We start from the raw sequence: 25,822 nt of genomic DNA, 5'->3' as shown, positions 1-25,822 counted from the left end.
TGCAACAGCCAGCAACAATTAAGATGCAGTACCTGCAGAAAGGGGTACATGTGTTCGAGTGCGACTCTTAAGCCTGACTGAGATACGGCTACAAACATCACCTAATTGCTTTCTAGACCAGGCAGATATCTCCTCGAGTTTATCGGCAAACGTGAGCTAAACTTCTCATCACAGGTCACCAGTCTCAAAGAACTATAGCACTATTCACATGGCAGCAATTTAACTGGGGTCCCTTGCTTATTTTTAGCATGGCTGTAAATTGTAGCAATGTTTGACAAGATTTTGCAAGAGAACTTGGACAGGAGAAACAATTGTTGTCCTATCACATGAGGTACATTTTGTAAAATTTTACAACCATGCCACAATTTAGCAAGGCACCCCTACTAAATTGCTCTCGTGTGAAAGGGGCTTTAGGGAACATTTTCTCATAGATATCTAATCTAATTTGAAACCCAAGATTAAGTTATCTTCAGTGATTCATGGAATCAACAGGTGTTGGAATGCATGGAGTAATCTTCAGTTCCTCTCTTTCCGTCGTCTTTACTCGAGCTCCTCCAAACAGTTGGACGACTTGAATAAATCGGGCAGCGGCTCGTCCAGTTTGCCGATCACTTTGTAGATTGTCTTCTTCCAGGAGGGTTCGGAATCCTTGCCGAGTTTGATGGCTTCGAAGAATTCACGCAGGGTGCAAGTTGACACACTCATAAAGGATTCTGGAACCTGGGGAAATAAAACAAATCAAAAGAGGAAATAACAGCTTTTGTATGACACAACTTCTTATTTCTGGCAATGTCATTTTAGAATAGTCTCAACATATGCATAAAATAACAAACCTGTGAAAATTTCAGCTCAATTGGTCGTCGAAGTTGCGAGGTAATAATGAAAGAAAAAACACCCTTGTCAAACGAAGTTGTGTGCCTTCAGATGCTTGATTTGGAGACCTCAAATTCTAAATCTGAGGTCTCGAAATCAAATTCGTGGAAAATTACTTCTTAGTCGAAAACTACGTTACTTCAGAGGGAGCCATTTCTCACAATGTTTTATACTATCAACAGCTCCCCATTACTCATAACCAAGAAAGGTTTTAGGCTATTAATTATTTTGAGTAATTACCAATAGTGTCCACTGCCTTTAAAGCCATTATACACTTTCGGTACAGACAAAAACAAAAAAGTTCACAGATTTACAAATAATTTACAGGGTTTACAGAAGGTAATGGTAATATAATATTACTCCATGAAATGCTTTACTTTTTGAGAAAACATTAAAACAATAATCAATTCTCGACGACGAGAATTACGGATTTATAGTAAACACATGTCATGACACGGCGAAACGTGTGGAAACAAAGTGGGTTTTCCTGTTATTTTCTCCCTACTCCGATGACCAATTGAGCCTAAATTTTCACAGGTTTGTTATTTTATATATAAGTCGTGATACACAAAGTGTGGGACTTGGACAATACTGTTCACCGAAAGTGTATAATGGCTTTAAGAGAAGGGAATTGAAACTTTTTGATTGTCAATTTGGTTTGCTGACACTCTCTTAACCCAATGACTTGCACAACAATGGTTGTTAAACAATGAAAGTAAAGTCCCAATGGTGGTAGTAACCCTGAAATTGTAATATCCATGTTTTGATGAGGCTTTGCATCAGGGAATAAATGCAGTACGCTACAGTAATGGCGTTGGAAGGTGGTTGATAAACCATTGAGATTTGCTAAATATCAACAAAACTGTTTGAAAGCTGTAGGCTGCATCTGAGTAACATTCTCCTGAAGATGAGCAGAGTATACCTCTGAAACGTCGAGACCAAACCGGCTCTTTTCAGAGCCAACACTCCCTCAAAAGAGATTTATACATGGTTGTACCTGCAAGTTGACTATTTATTTATTTATAGTTTCTTCCTATAGCAAGATCAATCGAATGGTAGCATATTATGAAAGTGTTTAAGTAAAGATCTTTTACAAGAGAGATAAAAACTCTGAATAAGACTAGAAAACTAACTTGGGTGTTATCGTTTAAGACTCTAAAAATAGAAAGAGAGTGGGAGTTTCTGATGCTGATGGGAAGAGTGTTCCAAAGTTTAAGGCCAGCTATTGTGAACGACCTATCAACGAGGGATTTAGAACTTGAAGGAATGGTGAAAAGAAGTTTGTCTATGATATAAGAATACAATCTACTACCCAGCAAATAGATGTACACATGGTGTTACCGCAAGCCAAATGTACGAGAAGTTTGTTTTTTCGAAGGTCTGAGTGTCGCCCTGCCAAGTTGATACAAAGTGAGAATATTAGTACTGAGCTTATGGTTCATCATTGTTCATCATTGAACATGGTTCATCTTTGTTAACGCCAGTACATTCACCAAGGCATATTTTAGCTACCACTTCACATGAGCTAATATTTGTGATTCAAATACACAATACATGAGTAATGCTCGTAGGAAATGGGTCCCACTCAGAGCTCAATAAAGATTGCTACAAGAAAAACACCCCGTTCCGTGGGTTAACCACAAACTTAGTTTTGAGTACGGTCAGGTACTTTGCTTTTTACAAATGTCATTTCCAGCAAAATATCGAAGATACTTTTGGTAAGGCAATTAATATTTCGTTTCTGACAAAGGGAGAGTCATTTCCTCTGTAAAACAATGACTGGCTATTAAATGATTCAATGGCCGAGTCCACTACTTAGATAGCACAATAAGAAAAACAACCAAACAGGAAAAAATAACCTTGAATACTGGTTTCACTTCAGTCTGAATATCGCCAAGGAAACTAAAGAAACTGCACTATTGGAGAGATTGAGGGTTACTACTGCTCCAGATGGGAATAGACCCTTAGGTTATAACACAACCATGCAAAGAAGTAATTACATGAAAGACGAATATATATATACATATAAAAATTCATACACTCCAAGTGGTCGTAAAAATGTACTCGGCCTTCACTTGGGAAGAATAGCAGCACCTTGAAATAGTGCACGCAGGAGGCAGGTCAATTAAGAAGGAAATCGGTAGTGTGCCTGGATCAAAGGGATGTGGCAGAAATCACAAACATTAAGGACACCGTGGTATTATAGGTGACTTGCTAAACACGGGTACCGTGTACAACTTACATCCAAAGGAGTTAGGCAAAAAAAGGAACACAAAGTACGGGTGACCTTTGGTGTATGAGCGAGGGGAGAGACAGCGGGCGACAGCCATCCAATGACGACTTGACAACTTCCTGATTATATGGTCCCGAATTAAAATACTCCAAGAGGGTATGAGAATAAATAATGGCATCCTGGGGTTTATATAGATGGATGGCCAGCGGTAATTGCCGCTGCTGTTTGTTCGTGTCTTGAGGAATCTCACATGATTGATGACTTTCCATTTTCGTTTTTCTTTTCTTTTCATGCGAAATTCCCAAGGTGAGACTATTCACTGAATATTTCTTTTCAATTTTTATTATATATAATATCAGCGGCGAGGATCGTGACCTTGGTGGCATTATACACTCTCTCTCTCAGATTCTTAAGAGAGGGAAAAAAAAGTGCAAGTAACTTAAATGCACTTTTGGTTTTGGTTTACAGTCAAACACATATAAAATACATTAAATAAATTGGAGCACACTTGCACACAAAAGGCGCCGCCTCCTCGCCACGTTCATTTACAGAATCTGCTCAATTTTACTCGGCCTTGATTGGTATCCCAGTTTTTCTAAGAACCCGTAAAGCCCCGGGATGCGGCGGTGTCGTCGTGTCTACAGACAGACCTAAGACTAGGTAATGTTACTGAGTCACGCAGCAAGATATTAAAATACTCAACCTTCATGTGAGATCCTGGACCAGCTAGCACGACTGAATCAGAGAATGGCAACAATCTCTAATTGGAGATTTACACTCTTCTTACACAATCGCTGCAGCCAAAACTTACAAACCTGCCTAATTAAAAAAACTACAAATGCCTGTATTTAATTGAATGGTTTAAGAGATGTCAATTGAAGACCAAGGGTGGCTCCACCATCTTAACTAACACTGTAAAAGTAAGTTTCAAAATTGCTTAAATGGGTGACACGAGAGTGACAATAACAAGGCTGTCAGGCTAATCGATGTGGTTACTGGCGGAATAATCTCCCCTTTTAAGTTGCTCTTTTAGAAACAAGTCAAGAACAAATCTCCACATCCCCCGCTCTATAAATAACCTCTTGATTCCAAGTATTACTTCTATATTAATGTTTCTATAAACAGACATGCGGAGGATGGCTCTATTTCTGCACTGAATCCGACCATGTCTGTCCCTGCTCTATTATCCGACTGTATTGACTTGACCTCTAAATTATTATTTTTTTCCACTTTTTTTTTTAAGACAACCTTTCTGTGTGTTTCTAACCTAACTAATCTGTCAAGAACTTGCAACTACATAAAGTAAGTAGTGGCCAGTTTAAATTAAAATGCTTGGCGACCAACTTTGAAAAAAATAGAAAATACAAAAACAAAAAGGCCCTTTTTGGAAAAACCAGTGGACAATCAACTGGTATTTTATTTGTTTACTTGGCCTTATGGAGATGCACCTACAATCTGTTACTACTACCTAATGGGATGATGACACCAGGGGACGAGACTGGTGCTTTTAAATATCATGTCTGAGAGTAATTGCCCCTTGGGGGCGATATCTTGATACCAGACTGGGGCAAATTGGTCGTGGATTAAGAACCATCCTTCCAGCAGCAGATTGGATCTATTGTACTACGGTTTAGTGAGCAGTCACTGGATCATGATGCCAGGGGCTATGGGAGTGTCTGGTCCGTTGCTGCATGGGCAGGAAGCTTGTGAGCACCAACCAGCCTCAATCAGCTATTGAAAAGTGGGAGAGAGGGAGGGACACTAACACTGCTCAACCAGCAATAACTTCTCTTTTATAAAGTACATGCATTTTTCAAGAAACATATCTGAAATAAAAATCCCATCTTTAAAACACCCACCCAACCAGCAGATTCAAAGAGACGGTGCCATACCATTTTTTCCCCTTTTCTCTTTCTCAAGAGTACATCCATTTGAGATGTCTAGTTTTCAATAAACATATCAGAGAAGAAAAAACAGTCCTTAAAAAATGTAAACGTTGTTTATACACACCAGTGTAAAGGTAAAAATAATATTTGGACAGAAACAAAAACCATTTGGACAGAAACAAAAACCATGTTACTGGGAAAACAGAGAGTTACTATTCTAAGATGGCAACACAAGAATCACTTTCCTGCAAATTTTTCAAAAAAACACCCCTAAAAACACACATAATATTTCCATTGATTTGAGAATTGAAAGGTCTTGTAAGAACATATTCAGCATCAAAATGGAGGGAAAAGACCATGAAACCATCCCCCCCCCCCAACCAAGCCCAGATCCTTAGGATTAATGACACAAGAAATTAACACACACACGCTCAACAACAGTTCCTAAACAGATGATGAAATAAAAAAGGTCCATATTGTCGGTGTCTAGATGAACACCAAGTAACACCGTGAACAACACCTTCAGTAAGAATAGTTTAATGACAGCAATTTACTCCGATGCGATCATTGGAGTGAGACGGAGGTCTCTGTTTTGTTCTCTCCAACAAAACCTAGACAGAGTGGAGACCTGGAGTAAAAAAGACCAACACTGCTTGACCTTATGTACAAAGGGATAACCCCCATTGGAAGCACACTGCAAAACAATTTTTTTGAAATTAACATTTGGATTCCTATTATTTAGTGTCTTTTTTTTTTGGGGGGGGGGGAGTGTGGAGGCAAAGTTAATAAGGTTCTGCTTCAGTGACAGTCCTTGGATTGGTGTTTTAAAATGTAATGGCTGGTAAAAACTTGCTGGGTACTTGAATTTATTGATTGCTTTTGTCTTCCGTCTCTGATGGTTATGTTTGCGATTATGCCAGCTGCATCAGGTATAGTAGGTAGACAACACATTCAGTTGCTTTTTAACGGGTTGCTTGGGTAAAGTACTCAGTGAGCAAATGTAACATGTTCAATTTCACAACAAGTTTTGTATTTATGGTGAATTTTGTATTTAGGGTGAAATCCAGTTTTTTTTTGTTTTTCGTCTCAAAGTTGTTGTGGTCCGAGTTTTGAATAGTTGTGGTTTTCTTTTAAGATGTTATTGTCAGTTTTCGTAGAAATGTACAAGTCTGATTTGTGTTGGAGAAAGAACTTTAACATTTTGGGGTGAATTTGTAACAAACAAGTTAAGGGAGCTTTTCTTGTTGCTGTTTTACTAGGAATACCTATACATGTACATGTCAAACAATTGGTCACTCCCTTTTTCAAGTAGTCACTAGTTGTGTACGAGGGATGGAATAGTGAGATGGTTGTTCTATGACCGTTTGCGCCCCACTAAAGCCAAAAGCTCATGGGGGGTCAGCGTAAGTCCACGCTGCTCTCAAAAAATATATATGAGTTTCTGATATAATTATAAGACCTGTTGTGTGGTGTTGCCTAGACATGGGGTAAAGAAAGCATGGTGGTTCCCTTGTGCCACCATTGCGTGCAACCACTCAAGTGTTAAGAAGCACTTAACTCCTCTGAATGTGTGCTTTCCTTTTCAGGCCGCTTTGGCAACAACTTTCAAAGGAGTTTCTGCATCGTTAGACATGCCGCCGGCCAAACTCATGCAATGTGCGTCTTTGTGAAGTTCAATGCACAAACAACTACATTTTTGGGGGGTGCGTTTGGTTGGGCTTTTTTTTTCAGGGGGGGGGGGGGGAATTCTATCTAAAACGGATCCTTGGCTTTGAGTCAAAGGGGCTTAGTTTTGGTAAGTCGCTCCGGTAGGAATTCTATAAATTAAAAGAATTCTTCTTGAAGTTATTTTCCACTTCCTCTTTTGTTGTGTGGTGTGTGTGCATGCCAAACCAACTATGAAGCATAACAAGCAATAACAGATTTCAGAAGGTTCCAAGTGCCTGTTCTGCTTCAGTGACGTTGCTGGAGGCGACACGGGACAAAAGACAACGAGCGAAAAAGAAAACTCTGCAAAGTTTGAGACAGTCTTTTGTGAATCGTAAACAAGCTTTATGGGATGGAAATCCTTTTAAGAGTGTCGAGGAAATAAAATATGGTGGGTTAGGGTGATACCATTTAAAGACGACCCATCAGAGCTATGAAGATGAATGATGGGTAATTATAAAATCACGGAACAGGTGGCAGGGGGGCCAACTTGTTCTACCTTGATTATCAACTTAAATGAGTTAATGGCTAGCGATGTGTGAGGGAGTCTAATGGTCTTAATTAACATTATCGTTTCATAAAACAAGTAAACGTAATTGGTCTATTTGTTTCATTTCAACTCTCACACATAATACAACATGTCCAGACTACAGCAAACCAACAAATTATTGGCATTTGGTGCTCTTTATGTGATATAGTGTACCCTACTCCCCGTCTTCATTGTGTTTTGGGATTACCAGGAATCCTTTACAGGATTTTAGGGCGAGGGGGGTGGTGGTTACTTCTGTACAGAAAAAAAGAGTTCAAGTATGGGAAATTTTTTTTCCTTCTTTTTTCGGGGGGGGGGGGGGGGGGGTATAAAGGACTTGTGACGTAGAGCACCAGTTCAGAATTTAACGTCTATTTGTCCTCAACACAAAGTTGTCAAAACAGACAATGATAACGAAGCAGTTCTAGTCACGTTGAGAAACATCATCGCAAACTACACAGTCCAACAACTTTCAATACATCTGTTTAAAATTGTAATTACATTGAATAAAAACACATTATATTTAGGCACTTCCTAAACAAAATGGCTGCACTAAATTTCAGAGGGAAACCAAGTAGAAAGTTTCTTCACGATTGGGTACCAAACTCAGCATTAAACTTGCAAACAAGTCAATACAAATACATGACAAACATGCTTTAGAGCTGTTTTGCGTGAGTTGCAGACAATGAGAAACAAGTTCACACAATAATTCTGATTTCTATGCGAGGTTATTAAATTGCCTTTCAATAAAACAAGCTTTTAAATAACAAACCCAATGAGTGCTATCGACTACAACGTGCAACGTCCATGTAAGACAATCCACAACAAGAAATGATCTAATCAGATGTAGAAACAGCTTAAGGAGTTTTTTTGGGTACTGTCCCACACGGAAGCGTTGACTAGATTATTGTAGTGGTGGTTCTGGCAAACAAATAAAGTCTTCAACAGGGAAGTGACATTGCCAAAATGTCTTGGCGAGCAAAGTTTGATCCAGAATGATTTCAAGTCTTGCAGTGAGGTAACTTTAGTGCAATTCTCAACCTTAAAGGCACTGGAAACCTTTGGTAATTGTCAAAGACCAGTATTCTCACTTTATCCACACATATGCATAACATAATAAATCTGTGAAAATTTGGTCTCAGTTGGTCATCAAATTTGCAAGAGAATAACGAAAGAAGAAACACCCTTGTTGCATGTTATTTCTGTTTATTCGATGCCTAAAAAAGGCTTCAGGCCTGTAGTCCTTTAATGTTTGAGTGAAAACAATTCACCTCTTTCTCAAAAACTACGCTATTTCAGAGGGAGGCGTTTCTCACAATGTTTTATACTATCAACAGCTCTCCATTGCTTGTTACCAAGTAAGTTTTTATGCTAACAATTATTTTGAGTTATTACCAACAGTGTCCAGTGCCTTTAAATGTTCTCTTATCTTGAGGAATATCTGCAGGGAAAAGTGGGAGGGGGAGGTGGGGAAGTGGGAGTGGGGTGGGGAAGGAATCAGCCTTACCTGGAACTCATTGCTCTTGTTGTAATGCATGTTGAGAGTACGGAACAGCTCCATGTCTCGGATGACCAGAAGGTCTTCACTCTTGTCCACTCCGTCGCTCATGGCCTGTCGGGCAAACTTCTCCATCTGAATGTAGTAGAACTCACGGAAGTTGCTGAACCACTGCAAGTGTGAATGCGGAGAAGAACGAAGATGTTAGAGCAGAAAAACAACAGGAATGATCAGAACGAGAGCAATTATGTTTAAACAAAAAAGTCTCAGAAAGTGAAAGACAAAAAAGCAAATTAACTGACAAATAATATCGGTTATAAATTATTATTAGAGTGGCTAATCGTCGTTACTAGCAGAGAAGCTGAATTTGTAGCAGACATGGCTACAATGTGTTCGAGCCTCAGGCATCTTGGCCACATCAACCAATAAATGGCCACGGAGCTCAGCCAGGGATTTTAAGTGTTTGATTTTTCTGGAGGGAGGAAAATTGTTGGCCTGGAGAAAAAACCCTTATGGCATATAGAGGAGAATCAATGCATATTGCCTTAATTGGGGAGTGAACCAGGGCCACAGTGGTGATAGGCAAGCGCTTCATGCATTAGCAAGCCATGCCTTCCAAAAATGCACCATTTTCGACAAGAAAACAGAAAGTTACAGAAATGACTTATCGGCTTCACATTAGTGTTAACATCAATTACAACAGTGAAACCAAAAGTCGGGTTTTATGAACAAATGACCAAAAGCGAGTAACTTTCAAATCAATAAGAAAAAACATGACAAAACTGTAACCCAAGCAACTGCAAGAACTGAGCATGGTGAGCTATTCTTCTACAATACATAAAAAACACAATCCCTCAATACCTACAGGTCAGACTCATTAGGTTTTATGGCAAACCAGTTTTGAATATTCCTTGAAAGGCAAAATTATTTGCTGATTTCTGAGTTTACAAATTTAGCTTAACTCTTAGCATACTTTTAAGCCAAAAGAAGGCAACTTGATCATCAACAAGTGTAAGTTTTGAAGAATTTCAACAAGCCATGATCTAAAACTTCTTTAACTACAAGTTGTTTGTTAATCATACCAAAAAGTAGTAAACTTTGACCCAACGTTTTCGACCCTAGCAGAGTTCCTCTCTGAAGGCTAAACGACAACACAACAAACATGAACGAGTAACTTGGTGCAACATAAGTAGTGAAGTAGAAATACATGAAGAAAAAAAAGAGAGAAAAAAAAAAAACATACAAGAAACATATTTGTAGATTTGTAATAAACAAGTTCTCCACATTTTGAAGGGGATAATCACCAGCTGGTTTATTAAAGTGCTTCTGGAAACTCAAGAGGTGAAGTATCACATTGAAATGTCAATTTTCAAGGAACATTACTTTTTCAAGATGTTCGCATTCTCTAAACGGCTTAACATGAGGGAAACTTACACTTGTACATTCAGAACACCCCCGCAACACCATAACAAAAATCTGAGTAAATACGGCCAAGTATCACATTGAAATGTCAATTTTCATGAAACATTTCAACAAACTTTCAAGAAGTTCACCTGTTCTAAATGGCTTAACACGCAGTAAATCACACGTCTACATACAGAATACCACCATCCCCTAACACCAGAAACCAAATCACAAATCCGAGTTACTATCGGACAAGAGTAATGTTGTATTTAGAGAAAAACTAATAATAACTAGTTCTTATTTAGCGCATTTAACAATAACCGTGGGACAATTAAAATGGGTTAAATAATGAGCAATGTTATATTTAGAGATATCTGATGGTAACTGGTTCTTATATAGCGCATTTTATAAAAACTGTGGGACATAATTCTATAGCGGGATAGTTCTATTTACCTTAATGATCTGTGAAGTGTTGTGCCTGTTGAATTTAACGTCCAGAAAGTGCTGTCTGAGGAGGGCAGAGCTGGGGTACCGTGTGTAGAAGAACATCAACTTGGCCTTGCGTAGGTGAGTAGGAGTCAGTGTAGATGTCAGGGAGTACAAAGCAGTTAAGGAAAAAAACGCTTTCTCATTTAAACTCGCAGTTTGTTTGTAACTTTGGTTCATACTTCCTGCGAATGCGAATGTGATTTGAATTCACAACACATTGTTCAGAACAGTTGAAATGTGCTCAACTCCTGTGAAAAATTTGCTGTGAAAACAGCCATGTGGCGTCAAAATTTCGCTTTGCATTTGCAGGAAGTATAAACCAGGCTTTTCCCGAGTGAAAATCCCGGCAAGGCAATTAGGGCAGAAATAGCCTGGACTGTCACCCAGAGCCCCAGATCAAACTCTCTCACCAATAACTGTCCCCTAAAACACACCATTATCTTGACAGTAATTCTACCTACTTTTGACGACACAACCTGTGTCTGTATTTATAAAATACATTAAGGTTACCACGCAAAATACTATGTGATGTATATTATTATGAGAAAATAGAATTAGCTGTTGTAAACTGCTTACCAACTTAAAAGGACCTACGCTATTAATGGCAAAAAAAGTTAAAGGCCTGACGTTTCAATACTAGCAGCTCTAGTCTTCTTGAAGACTGCAAAAACTTATATTAACTGAGTTTCTCCTACATGTAGCTTTTGCTAATGGAAATATTTGGCATACACAAGCCTTCATTTCACTACTTGTTCCTTTTATTTTTGGAGGATCAACAGTATGCCTTGATACAAACAATTTTTTTATGAATGTGGTAGCTTTGAGGTGATTTCTCAAAAAGTTAGTTTCAAATCAAGAAAAAAGAGTTCAGACTATAAATAAGGAGGGCTACAAAATCATTTGAGTAAAAGCGTTTTTCGTTCCTTTTGAAGAAGTTTAAAATTATCAATCATGTGGTGAATCACGTATGAAATAAATAAATAAATAAATATCCACCCCCCCCCCCAAATCATCCTTACAAGAGGCATGATACAAAAACCCAGTCAATCAAAAACCGATAATCTATACATCAAAAAACAATTTTAGAGAATATACAGCCTTGGTGAATTTTTACGTCAAGGATGACTGAATTAACAAACATGTAAAACGACACAAGGAAGGTGAATCTGCATATGAATAGACTGGCCCATGATTACTCCACTACAGCTGCTGTATACTTGAAGAACATATGGTTGTCTCGTTCACCGTTCACACACACAGGCATTGTAAAACTGCTTGGTAGACAACACCACTGAAAAGTACCAGGACTTCTCAGGTCATCAATGCAATGCAAAAAAAAATAGTTGTGAAGACTTTTTATTCTGTGTGGTAACAATGGCTTGGGATTTTGTTGTTGTCTGAAGTTACTGAAAGCTGTTTCCATTTTGCAACCCTGTTTTTTTGTGTGTTCTTATATGATACACATACCATTGGTAATTGCCCAACATTTTTTAAGGATTTAGGGAGAGATTTTATGAAAGAAAGTGATGCATTGCAATACGTAGTTTGGGCATGATGTTTGCTCCTCGGAAAAAAAGTAGAAATATTTCGTTGAGTACAAGGGCTGACCTAAATGTACACATGGTGATGCCCTTAATGGAGTTTTAATGCTATTTTATCACAATTTGTTTGATTTTTCTGAACAGCAACACAATCGTGAATAAGACTTAAGCCGCAAGCACACATGCCTACTAGTTGTTGTGTTTGAAAGGGTAGTTTTTCTGGACGACACTTTCATTATACATGGTCATAAACTTAAACCACCTTTATAAGTAATTGGGGACAGTTTTTTAAAGAAATAAAGTGATGCATTTTGTTACTTAGTGAATCTGTTTGAAAGGGTGTTTTTTCTGGGGGACTTTTTTATTATCCATAAACTTAAACTGTCTATATAAGGAGTTGGGGACAGTTTTCGATGAAAGAAAGTGATCATGTCACGCTCTTTAGTAGCGTTCTGTTTGAAATAGTGTTTATTTTTTGTTGGATGACAAATTATGGAATACATTGGTTCACAAAAATTCAACTGCAGCTATTTTAAGTTTGGTTATCTTGGAAAGCTGGAAAAAAATCACAACATTTCTTTTTCTAGGAAAGTAACAGCTTGAAAGGGCAGCTATTTTCGTACAGTAAATAACAATCCAAAAAAGAAATAGCGTGTCTATACTAGTTCTGGAAAAAAAGTAAATCTATTTTAAACACAGGATGGTAACACCAATGTTTAAACAAAGTTTAATGCCTTTCATGTTTCTCTGAAGTCGATTATTATTCAATGCCTTTTAAGTACAATCTCTCGCCACGTTCACAGGAAATTGATTGTATTGGTTGAGTTAGCAAAAAGGAAATTATAAATTTATACCTCGGCTCCTGGTTTTAAATCCTACTTCCAACATAACATGTAGCCTTGGCTACAAAGCAATCAGTAAAGTACCAACTTACTTTTCAAGGAAAAGATGATTTTCACATTTTTTTATGAAGAAAAATAAAAAAGTGAAAGGAAAATTCTCAACCCCCTGCCCATCTCAGTCTCTCTCACATCAATCAAGAAAACAATATTCATTAAAAGTGTGTCACATTTTTTTAAAAGACGAGGGTCTAGGCAACACCTGCAATGGATGCAACAGTAGCGATTCATCACCGATGGAGCTCAATTTAGACGAAGAACGAGAAAGACTGATAGAGAAAAAGAGAGAGAGAGGTAGGCCATGGAACGACGCAGCAGCCGCCCTGAATGGCAAGCTCTTTGTGGAGTGAGGAAGACAATACAGGATGTGTGAAGAATAGTTGCCGACATGCATGGAATCATCTCAATGAAGTCGCCCAGCCCAAGGGGATTAGCTTCCATGGCCTGTCTTCAGCGAGACGGCACCAACCCTCAAGCCCAATAAGATATCCCCCCACAGCTCGGAAGTCTAGCCATGTGGTGTGGGTCGCGCCGTGTAATTATCTCGGGGATTTTTTTTTTTTTTTAGCCCGCGAGTTTTTCCAGCATACAAGAAAAAGGCGGGCTTTACACAAATTATGGCTAGCGTCTTGTTATTGCCAACTTTGATTGATTGGCAGGGAGAGTTGTACGGGCACCAAACACTCGTCCTAATCTTGCCGCTTTTGTTGTTTAAAAGTTCAATTAATACCAAAGTTCAAGACTGCTTTAGGAACATGCTACGAGTGAATGTACTTTTTGAGGGGGTAACTTTAGGGTGAAAACTTGTGGCATCATAACAAAACAATTTAACAGGAAAAATTACAGAAAGCTAAGCAAAACTTCAGATATGATCCCCTTAATGGTGGATCTTTCCAATGGTGTAAAATTGAATATCTCATAAACAGACTTTTTGATTAAAAAAAAATGTACTTAATTTTGAATGATGCAAAAAATCTGACTGGTTCACCATTGTCTATCTTTAAGTATCCAGAAAAAAATTGGTAAACCTATTAAGGTGAACGCATCAACTCAGCCCTATTTCACAGAGCTGCTTAAGCACAAACAGTAACTAAGCACAAAACAATGCACCAGATTTAGGTTACCAGCCAAAATGACATACATGTACCTATTTGTTCCCTGTTTTTTGCTTAGCAGGAAACTTTCAGCATTGCTTTTCAAAAGCAATTTAAAGAAATTCTACATCACTTTCAATTAAATACAGCTTGACAAAAAGTTGGACACTTGACTTCAAATAAATTCAGGTAAAAATCTTGAGTGCAACTCTAAAGTCTAAATCTTTAACTGCAAACCCAATCCTAACAAATAATAACCACTAGTTTTTCAATACAGTTGAGTTGTCGAAAAAGAAACTGGAGCTTACAACGTAAACATCCATTAGTAGACAATAGCTGTTGCCTTTTGTTTTCCCACTAAATGATACTGCACTGTTTTTGACGGATAACTGATTAAGAATTTGTTCAGTGTCCGGCCGCGAGGGCTGAGAAACCTTCAACGAGCTATTTCACACAAATCGCTCAGGAAACAATAGTAATCACGGGGCTTGGGGTCAACCACTGATGATCATTTTCATTTTCAAGAATTATTACATAACGTCTGTTGGGATCATTAGTCAGTTTGCTTGAAGCTAGGGTCATTATAAAGTAAATGTGTACCCACCAAAGACAGTTGAAAAGGTGTCGAGTACAATACACTACAAACACACCTGGGATAAATTTCATGAAGTTGTTCAGCAGACAATTTACGTCTAGCAAAAAAGTAATGGGTTAACCAGAGAAAGTGATAATTTTTCTCTATGTGAAAAACACATTGACTGGTGGTACTCTGGCTGGTGAGATGTGTTTGCAAAGAAAACTAGTATGTATCGGAGCTAAAGAATATTAATGCACCTTAAACAGCTGGATGGAATTAGGGCGTGTTTTAATAACAACAGTAGTAACAACAATACAAGACATTTAAATATAGTGCATAATGCAGCAGCAACTATGTGCAACACATAGTTTTCTTCGGAATCTAAATAAATAATTAAAAACAACAGGAAACGGTGATGAAAACAAGTCACTTCTGAAAAGAGTGGGCATGATACGTTCATTTTGTACACTCTTTAAAAAAAATACTCAGCATTTTTTATAGCTTCCACTCCCCGCATCTAAAAATGGTTCAATACAGATATGAAATACATATTTGTTATGACAAGTGAACACACATAAGGCAGGCCTCGAAATAACACACGGCACCCATGGTGCCCTGTGCTTTTGCTGCGGTGCCCCTTGCAAAGTTCCAATACAATTTTACATGCTGCTTCCCTTCAAGAATGAAGTTCAAGACCTGGGCCCAATTTTCACAAAGCTGCTTAAGCACAAAAAGATGCAAAGCACAACAAAATTACGCTTACCAGAATAAGGTTACCAGCCGAAGTGCCTGTCACACTGTACAATTTGTGACTGGTACCCTGCTAATTTCTGCTGAACCAGCTCTATGAAATTAAGCCCAGAATAGGGATGGTAAATGTGTGAACAAAAGGAAAACAATATTTGTGATAAAAAGGATATGGTCCCGTTAGCTGGTGAGTAGCCCGACAGATCAGACAATCCCGGTGAGCCTCTCATCATGGAATCGCTATCTTCAGATTTGATAAAGGAATATGACAGGCCATCGTTGATAGTGTGGGGAACGTCGCCGAGATCCCCTCCCCCGTGGTTGGAAATCGAGGTCTGCTGAGAGTGGGTCAATAGAGGGCTCTGTCCATACCTAGAGGTCGGGGAGAAAAAATGCGTAAGACTCTCCAGGAAAATCTGACAGCTTTGATTTGTCCTCACACCATCCCTGAACCGAGAAATCAATAGCTGTTTTGGAATTTGTTGCTGGATTGGAACTGTATGTAGGATTGTGTTGGATTTTAAAGCGGGGAGGTAGAATGAAGCGGGTATAGAGAGGGAGGCCATGCAAAAACGCTGTGGAATTTTTGAAATTTGTATATTACCTGAATGTATCAACTTGGTGTAAAGGTTGTGTTGATATCAAATACCCGTCAGAATTATAGGGTCTGTGATGCTTCCTTTTTTGAGAAAAAAAAATACATTACAAAAAAAAAAATGTTGTTGGCAACAGAGTTGGTATTATTATAGTGCAAACTGTATTTATAGAAGTACATGAAGGAGACATATGTACCGGTGTTTCCCCTGAGTAAAATTGTGGTCAAAATAAAATTGGTGGTAGAGTGCAAAGCCACAAAATGAACAACAACATTTGTACAGATCCAGTTATTGATTTATAGAAGTCTAGGAAACACTTCATACAAAGATCTAATTTTTTTCTGACTTGTAATTCCTTCATTTTGGCCAATCTTTGCAGTGAGGTTGAGATATTGTAGTTAAAATACCCAGGGTGGCACTTCAAAGCAGCAAGATAGGTCTCCTCACTTTTTGGCAGTACTGGACCCTTAGAAACTATGTTATTTCTATGGAAACTATGTTATTTCTATAGAAACTATGTTAATTCTATTATGACAAAAATAATCTCTTTCCTTTCGAAAGTGAAGGTATTGAAATACAATATAATTTTTATTTTTTTATTTCTGACGAACAAAATTACACCATTTACATGGATTTGGGTTCATGGAGAATACACATACTATTTACAGTCGTTTGTCAATAGTATGGCAATAAAAAATTATAATAAACATATGGTAATTGGTAGATTATAGCGGCTTCAACGGTTTGCAAAATTTTTTAATTAAAAATTCCATTATTCGAACAATATGAAAGTTTCCACACACAGGTACTCCTTTGCAAAAACATTCACCAATTTTTTACACAACACAAAGTGGTTTACTGATTCTCAGTGTTTTTGATCTAAAAACTCATCTCCAAGCAGACATTTTGAAATCACAGTTAGGTTGCTGTCCCTGGTTGTTTTCCCTTCTTCAAACCCCCTTTTTAGAAACAACATCCTCCTTCCATTATTTCACTTAGCGAAAGGGCCCTTGGTAAACAACAGCAGATGGCAGTCCAAGTTGAACAAGAACCTACTAGCCTCTTAGACCAAGATAAACAGAGAGACACACAGAGAGAAGGTCTCTTCCAAGGCTGTATCCTTCCCCCCCTTCTTTTTTTTAACTTGCTCTTCTGTGATCGTCAAGCCTTTACCCCCCAACAATACCAGAGAGAGGGGCCTGTCTAGGTAACACACGCCCGGTGTGCACTGCATCTACCAACAGCTGTCTTAGAGCGTGTCCGTCCCACCTCCGAGACTCCCCCTCAATAATGCCAATTCCCCAAGACAAGTCAGCCGGGAATTACCCCCTTTCAGAGCCAAATTAGCGAAATGAATTTGGACCGGGGATGGCTAAACGGTTTGTGCAGAGCGGGCTTTTTTTTTTCTTCTTCGTTTTTTGTTTGTGTCCCACTGACAAGAGATTTTCTGGTCAGTCGGTCCTGACAACAAGGGAGTTGAGACGATTAGATGCTGTAATTATTGCCTTGATGTGGCTGAATGGTGTCCTCTTTGGTGGCAATGGAGGGATTCATTTCAGGCTTGTTATTTTAGTCGTCTGTCTAAGATGATTGGCAGACGAGAGTGACAGCCCTCGTTCACAAAGCCTCGCTTCATACCGCTGCAAAAAAGTCACCTCATCATAAGCAACCTGCATCCCGCTTTGCCCTCACTGCCTTTTTAAGCTAAGCCAAGCATTAATTGCCCACTGAAATTACTTGCTGAAGGTTCATAAATATTAAAAAGTAGTGAATCGCTAGTTAGTAAACCATCCAGTTAAAGGGCTGTGCTTTCAGAAATTTTTCTTATTGTAAGGAAACCATGAGAATAAAAAAACTAAACATCAAAAATTAGTTTATATCAGAAAAATTAGGGCGTGAAATCTGTCATAAGGAGTTAATCTTAATTAGCCATAATAAATAATCTTATCGTTGGCGACGGCACAAATTACCACTTCTTAGTCATTCCCTTACTGACAGTTTAAAGTTCCTTATATAAAAACTTTCCCAAAGTACTAATTAGTGTTTGGGCATTGAAATAAAAATGGGCCTGTTCTTACGCCTGACTGACCTTTTTCATTCTGATCCTTCCTTTTTTTCTTCTTACATAATCGTGATAAATATTGTGTATTATTCAGTTTCTGGTATTAGACAATGTGTGTATTCTACTATGCTGTGTAGATTTTGTTCTTCGAGAAATAGATTTGCTTTTTATTCTACTGCCGTGGAGTAGGTTTTAGGGATTCAGAAGGCTAATTAGTTCTGAAATGTCCTGCTTATTAACTACTACCAGTAGATAAATATTACTCCATTAAAGATGCTATGTCAGATTTTTGGCCTCAAACATTAAAAAATAGATTTTTGTGAGTGAATGGTATTTCAAAGAGTATCACCCACTCTAATGAAAAAAAGTTTAACTTTTACTTTTAATGGTCTGGAACCATGACAAAAATTTAAAACGTTTCTTTGAGCACTTTTTTTCACTGCTATTAATAATTGGCGGACTTTTTTCGAGCAATGGCTCAAATGAAAGCTTGTAACTTTCTCAACCCCCATCAAAATACCTATTGAATTTTAAACCAAAATTTTGGGGTCAAATTGGCCAAAAATCTGACATAGCATCTGTAAAGCGTTTGAAATTCTGAAACGTTTTCTACGTGTATTTATCGACAGAGGTTAATTCAACCTAAAATATCTTGTGCTTTTATTTGAAAAAACCCACAAACACTAAACATAAACTATTTTGATTTTAGGTGGAACAAAGACTTAAACTATTTTATCTCATAAAGCGCGAGCCATTCGGCACAGCACACCTCAAAGTGTATAAAAGCACATCAAAGATAAAACATGAGCAGACTTTGGTAGAAAGGGCACAGATAAAACCATTTATTAAAAAAGAATCAGTCTAATTGGGCAATTTGCAAAATTATGCCCTGTGGTGTGTTAATTAAGGCACCTGAACATGGAAGGTCTAAAAAATATGAATTCAGTCCGTGGTGCCTTTTTTTGTGTGTGTGCATACTGTGGATACATCATGCTTTATTCATGCATTGGTGTGGGGTAACTTCAAAGCATAATTTGATAAAGAAATAATGTGTAAAAGACTCACCTCATGTCGTCTAGAAGAGAGTCCTTGTCCTGCAGTGATGGATAAGCTGGTGGCGTCATCATCATGGATGGAAAGGATGGATACAGACTTGGGTTTGGAATAGCAACTGATGTCGGTAACATCGTCGGTATGACGTGATCCTGTTTCACGTCATCAGGCTGGCCGATGCGTAGCACCGACTCGCTGTCTTTACTGCGGCTACGCTTTGGGATGACCAGAGAGATGGCTTCGGTCTGCTCAAGTTGCTCCTGTTGTTGCTGTTGTGATTGTATGCGATGATGCTGATGGCCTTGTGATGAGGTGTTTGTAGGCCGCTTGGCTGGTACGGGCACAATCAGAGTTGCGTTTCTTGCAGCTTGTTGTAGTACTGAAGTGGACATTTCAGGACTGAGGTTTTTGGGGAGTGCAGTGCGAAGCTTGTTGTTGTTATTGTTGTTAATGCCCCGTCGGTCTTCGACATCTGCAAAACGATCAATCACCGAATCAACCGTGGTGGACAAGGCATTTGTCAACTGTTGCTTAAGAGAGTTGCGGAGTTTCTGGTGGCTTTCCTTTGGGATTGAGCCATTCATACCTTTTCGATGGACTTTTTGGCCTGTCTTTTGTGCCTCGGTGTTCTCACATTTGCGGATAGCAGACATTGTGTCGATTGGTTCGTTCAAATCATCGAGATCATCGGAGGCATCTGATAGGCTGCTGTTGTCTTCTTCGTATAGGTCAAAGTACTTTTCTTGCAAGACGTCCAGCTGCTGCTGCAAATGTCCGAGGAGGTACTTGAGGCGACGTCTTTCTTGGCGCCGTAGTTGCTTGGTCTGGTTGCTCTCTGCTTCTGAGGATTTCTGCTGTTGAGGTTGGGCTTGTTTGCGTTTGGCTCTAGTAGGTTCTGGCACTGGGTTGGCTCCCTGGCTGGATTGGGGGCAAGATGGTGACTGGCGCATTGAGGTGATGATGTTCTCTACTCTTGCTCTCTTTGCCTTCACACTATCCTCGCTCAAGGGATTCGGGCTGACCTCCCCCGGGCACATGTTATCTGAACTCATGTTCCCTGGACTCATGCTGCCCGGACTCATAGTGCTGTTCCCGTTACATTTAACCCGATTGGCCGAGTAGCAGTCAGGGATAGCCGATGCATCATTGGCACTACCATCCATTGTTTCTAATTCATCCGAGGACAGTTCTGTCTCGTCATGTTCTGAGGTTTCGGCATTCTTTTCCATTGCAGCATCAAATTCTTCAAACTCTTTCGCCTTTGCTTTGAGTAGTTGTGACATCATGAGAGGAGATTCGTTTGGATTCTCCAACGGCGGTGTCACTGTCCCGTTCTGGCTTTTCTTGCTGTTCTTCAACAAAGTTCGTAACACATCAGAGTTGTCTGTTTCATAAGCAATACCACCATTTGTAACAACTGCGCCGATTTTGTTCTGGTGGTGAGCATGAGTGCCTCTCGGGACGCCCACATCGACTCGCCGTCTCTTGGACGCACGAGAATTGTAATCTTCCACCTCTGTCGACATTGGGTTTTGTTGGAGTGGTTACTAAAATAAGTCCTGGTGGTGGTATTGCACGAGAGTTTTGGTCGAGTTGATTGGAATGGGTTTTTTCGTGGAATGTGTATTTCCTTCTTTGTCAGGAAACTAACTCAGAAACATCTTGTTGTTGGCGTCATCTGCAGGTACAAAAAAAACAAAATGGAAAGCTTGTTGTTATCTTTCACATTTTTGAGTAAGTAACCAGGAAACTTTGAGAGTTTTACTGAGAAAAGATACATATGAGGTCATTAAATTAAGACACTGTTCCTGTAACATAACTCCAAACAAGAAAGGTACCACATGGTACGGATTCGTTTAGATGATCGGAAGTTTCTTTTCTTGGAGAACAAATCAACATTTGCATATTAGGTTTTGATTATTTGTTCAAAATTTTCTGCGAACTTTATAGCGAAGGAACTAGAATGTGACATATCAGTGCTCAGTGATAATATTGGACAAATAAATGTTCTATGATTCAAAAGTTTGATTCACAAGTTTAAATAGTTGCATTGCAAGTCATACTCAAGTCAAAGTCATACAAGAAAATTAATCATTGCACTTGTTGGCAACATTTGTAAAATTAAGCATATGACATAAATTTAAACATAACAAAAACCCAACAAATACAACTCATGGTGAGTCATTTGTGTAAGATATTTCTTCATACTTCTGTATTGATTCTAATGACAGGAAATATGTTTAATTATGGATCCTAGAGTAGTTTTGTGCCAGACTTTTGAACAAAATCAGTTTCAAAATCCATCGTTGAATTTTGTTGTCAAACATTTTAAACTACATGCAATGTGAAGCCAGTTGTTAAACAAATGACGTGCAAAATGTGAATAAAACCTGAAACATTTGACAATTGGAAAAAAATATGTTTGTTTTTTAAATTGATGGTTTGATTGAACCATCTTTACCTAAAATGAAAAACCAAGTCAAATAAATTTTTCTTTGAAATCTTTGACATAATTCAAATAATCTCATGAACGAATTTTAACTTTCAAGTCTGAAAAAAAAAACCTTCTTCAATTTACGTCAAAGTGATACTGATGACATCAACACAACCTTTTTGTTGTAAACTTACAATATTAAAAAAAAAAAGTTTAAAAAAGGAACAGTTCTACCACATGAACAGGGAATATCACAACACCTAAATGCACATGATACCGTTCCACGTATATTCTGGGAAAATACCATTTGTTGATGCATCATGTACAAGGCTATTGTCCCAACTTGATCAAATTTAACATCTCTCGTAGCCCATGATTTAAAACCCCTAAAATATTAAAAAGTAACTCACAAAACAAGCTCAAAAGATACTGCAGAAACATGTGTAGAACATGATACATGGGATGTTAAAAACAAAGTTAAAAGTTGAAGTTCTACTAAATGAATAAATGGATTGGTGCTTTACATTGTAGTGACTTTCCTGTGACATGCACCAGTAGTCAACTAACCACAAAGTCAACTTCAACACAAATACAAACAATGCATACAGGTGTCAACCATACACATTTCCCTAAAAAAAGAAAACTGCTGCGTAAGGACATAGATTTCATAGAAAATTGACAGTCTGTGCAAGCCACGTAACCTTAAAATGTTTTTCCACACATTAGATTGCCTTAAATGCATATCTTACTGAATCTCTGTTCACAAATCACAATGTTTCAAGAGTGATCACTTTCAAATTGTAACTTTCAAACTAAAAAGTGAGTAAGCAAGGTAGTCTCCCTATGTAGTATGTCATCACACTATAATCACAAGTGTAACATATGACCAAAAAGCTGTATTACATACAAAACACATAATGTGCAGTGTATTGTGTACCTCGAAATCTCAAATTATTCGACAACACAATTGTACGGACAGACAAACCTGTTTCTTTAGTCTCCTTTCTTGAGAATTCCTTCAGCCAGTTTCAAGTCAAACAAAAACTCATTCACCTTAATGGGGCACAAAGGCCAAAATGTTCCTACGTGTTAACAGTAGACCCGCCTCACGGCCGAAGACCACAATTCTAATCAAGCTCTCAGCCCACTACCAGTATCAGAAAAAGCAATCTAAGAATCAACATGGTCTTTTTAAGCAAACTAAGATTACCACACAGGCTCCTTTTCAGCTTCCATCCGGTGTGAATGTCTTTCAATTCTTACCCCGTATTCCTGTTTTTCAAAACTGCGTCGGTCGTGCCAAACCAGGAAATGGTGACCAACTTGTGCACTTCCTTTATATATTTCTTTTCCAGAGCAGAAAATATCTAAAACAAAAAAAGACTGGATGTGAAGAAGATTCACCAGCGCAGTGCGACCCAGAGAGAGAGGAACTGAGAATGAGAGACGTCACGGTGATCCAGTGGCTCAAGGTGAATTGGCCCTGCGGCTGGCCGCTTGTAAAGGAAGGCAGATGATTATCAATATAAAAAAAAAGCAAAAAAAAAAAGCAGAATACTCAATAGGTTGTATTCAATAAAAAATAAAAAGAGTGGGCTGGCCCTGGCATGGCAGTCACTGTGTCTACCAGTGTACATGTGGGTATGTGTACACATGCTGGAGACACGTCATGTTTCTTCCTATGCCAGCTGTTGTGGCCAAGTACCACTTCTATCTCACCTTGGTAAACAAACGTGACTTGAACTTTGAGCTGCAGAACTGCCGCGGCAAAATCTACACCCAGTGTCATCACCTGGATCTGGACCACAGGACAGTTGGTTGGTGACCCTGTATATCCTTTATCCCGAGCTCTCTGGATCTCGATCTGGATGTCTCTCCGCCCTCTTTTATGCAAGTGACTCTGTATAAATGTATTGTAACTATATATATCCCGGATCTCAGATTATCAGGGGGCTGGCTGAAGGACTTGCCATATGCTGCTAATAATCAATCAAGCTTAAAGAGCCTCAGTGCAACAAAAAAAGAGCCTGGTGGATGTACATCGACCAACTCTATCGATGAGGCCACACCTTGTAACAAAACCACCATCCACATTAAACCAATCAGCAATATGGTACACCATTATCATCAAGAGATGGGCATTGTGTGTTGAAGTGTATATGAAATGTCTTGGATCAAAACGGTGTGGATGACCCACGAGGGCCAGCAGACGTTCATTGTGTGCAATAAACACACCTGTATCCACCCCCGAACATGCGTAGTGAGAAATTCTAAAGCCCAACCCAAACCTGATTTTCGCTCACTTCCTTTCCCATTGGTCGCGACGGGGGGCTTTACTTCAAGGAGTACTGAGCAGGAATAAGGAAGACTGTGATGTCACAAAAGAGAACCACAACAAAGGAACCACTCTGACCTTGGAAGTGCTGCCTGTTTACCTGGGTCCACAGGAGCAACACAAAGGCCCTCTACACATAATAGACAGTCTTGGTCATTTTGGGTCACGGGGATGGCATTCAAAGAAACATGCAGTTAAACTATTAAAATGGCAAGTGCCTTTTCTCGTATACCACAACCGTTCAAACTGAGTGTATACAATACACGCATGGCTAAATAGACATCAGCCACACCAGACAGCAAAATGGTACATATGAAAGTAAACAAACTTTAATAGATAATATGCAAGGGGACATGGATGGCTAAGTATGTTTGCGTACTCAACTGTGGGAACAATCAAGATGTTAAATGTAAGGATTACTGACTGAGGGAAATAGCCATTAGACCATAGAAAGACTCCCCCCAAGAACGCAAATAATGGATTATACATTTACATGAGCCGCAGCGCCAACCTGTTGATTACAATAAAATGAACAGCCAATTTATTTATGGATTCCAGTCCAGCAGTTCACATTACTCATACTGCCTTTATTTTTATCTGGTCATCAAAGTTCAAGAACAGCCTGTTCCGAGTTTTGTTGTTACATGTCAATGTAGCCGGTCAAGTTGGGGAAAGAAATATAAGAAATGGAGCAGACAGAGTCATTCATGTACCGGGTAGATCAAAAAATGGTTGAGCATTTATAGGAATTTATGTATGTTCATTTCTGCTTCCAAGATCCGGCATGTGTTTGAATTTTTATAGCCTTGATATAACCATTCACATTTTCATAAGGCCAAACCGACCATCAGTTCCTTATACTTTTGAAAGGAGCAAATTTCAATATAACACATATTAAAAGTTGCACACAAAACACACGCATTGTTCCACTTGTAAAAATATAGGTTGGTTGGATTGGCAGGCTGTACTGGTGGGGAAAAATGAGGAGAATGAAGGTAACTGGAACAAAGGGTAAACCTTGAAGTGTGTGAGGAGCGCCAATTGTGCAGGCTAGGCTCGACTGATCTCCAGCCATCGTAGACAACAGCTGCACACGATACCCTGAGCAAACAAGGCTCCCCGTACCAGAGATGCAGACACAGCCAGAGACAAACACAGTGAGAAACAGGCTGAGAGATGGGGGGTGGGGGAACGGTAACACGTGTAGATAAGAGCCCCGTCAACCCACAGTAATTGGTCTTAGGTTTTTCGAACAAAATGCTGAAAGGACTACGGAAGATTCAAGTGGTTGTAGCTTTTCTCTTCCAATCATGAGGAAGTGAGCCCCTATATATATATATATACAAGGTTCCTGCTGGAAATAGTCCAAAGAATTCTGACTAGAATTCCTTAATGACACTCAAAACTAGTGAAGTAAACTGGCCAGTGTTTGGTTATTCTGATAAGACAGCTGGGGCTTACTTATTAGTTTGCTTTCTACATTGTTGGGCCAGATAATGCGGTTCTTTAAGCTCCATAGGGAAATGTTTGGATATTCACAAACTTGGTAATCATTAACTAGGGGTGAAATAAAAACCATCTTGATAACAGGGACCTCAAGGAGATTATGGATTTGTTCACTTCTAGTTTTCTTGAAATGATATCTTCAGTGTAGAGTTATCAGGATTTATAAGCTCTGTGTTGTATGATAGTATGTACATTTTATACATTGTGGATGAGGGCTTGTACTGATAATACATTAATGGTGGGTGATGCAATAGTACGTCAGTGCATCACCTGCAAGTGGGTGTGGCTACCACCTGGATCTCAACGAATCAGATGGCATGTGGCTGAGGGGTGGGATTAAAACTAAGCGTTACTCAGTC

General features: G+C 38.9%; 1 protein-coding gene across 1 annotated transcript; it reads right to left on the bottom strand.

Moving 5' to 3' along the window:
- Positions 1-286: 286 nt before the first annotated feature.
- LOC117307306 (prospero homeobox protein 1-like) lies at positions 287-25,555 on the bottom strand. The gene is made up of 6 exons (XM_033792026.1): positions 23,342-25,555; positions 19,201-20,866; positions 15,651-15,849; positions 10,584-10,727; positions 8,736-8,897; positions 287-720 (listed from the first exon to the last, which is right to left on the bottom strand). The coding sequence occupies exons 2-6, from the start codon at positions 20,712-20,714 to the stop codon at positions 541-543; spliced, it is 2,199 nt and encodes a 732-aa protein (XP_033647917.1). The 5' UTR covers positions 20,715-20,866; positions 23,342-25,555; the 3' UTR covers positions 287-540.
- Positions 25,556-25,822: the final 267 nt, after the last annotated feature.

Source organism: Asterias rubens, chromosome 1, assembly GCF_902459465.1.
Source record: "Asterias rubens chromosome 1, eAstRub1.3, whole genome shotgun sequence".
Classification (NCBI taxonomy): Eukaryota; Metazoa; Echinodermata; class Asteroidea; order Forcipulatida; family Asteriidae; genus Asterias; species Asterias rubens.
Note: the sequence above shows the minus strand (reverse complement) of the source record. Positions and strands in the feature narration are given on the sequence as shown.

Coding starts and splice junctions, on each gene's coding strand:
- LOC117307306 (XM_033792026.1), bottom strand. CDS start 20,714: ATGTCGACAGAGGTGGAAGATTACAATTCTCGTGCGTCCAAGAGACGG. Junction 10,728..15,650: donor ACTCACCAGCTAACGGGACC/ATATCCTTTTTA, acceptor ACTGCTTTGTAC/TCCCTGACATCTACACTGAC. Junction 8,898..10,583: donor ACACTTCACAGATCATTAAG/GTAAATAGAACT, acceptor TCACACTTGCAG/TGGTTCAGCAACTTCCGTGA.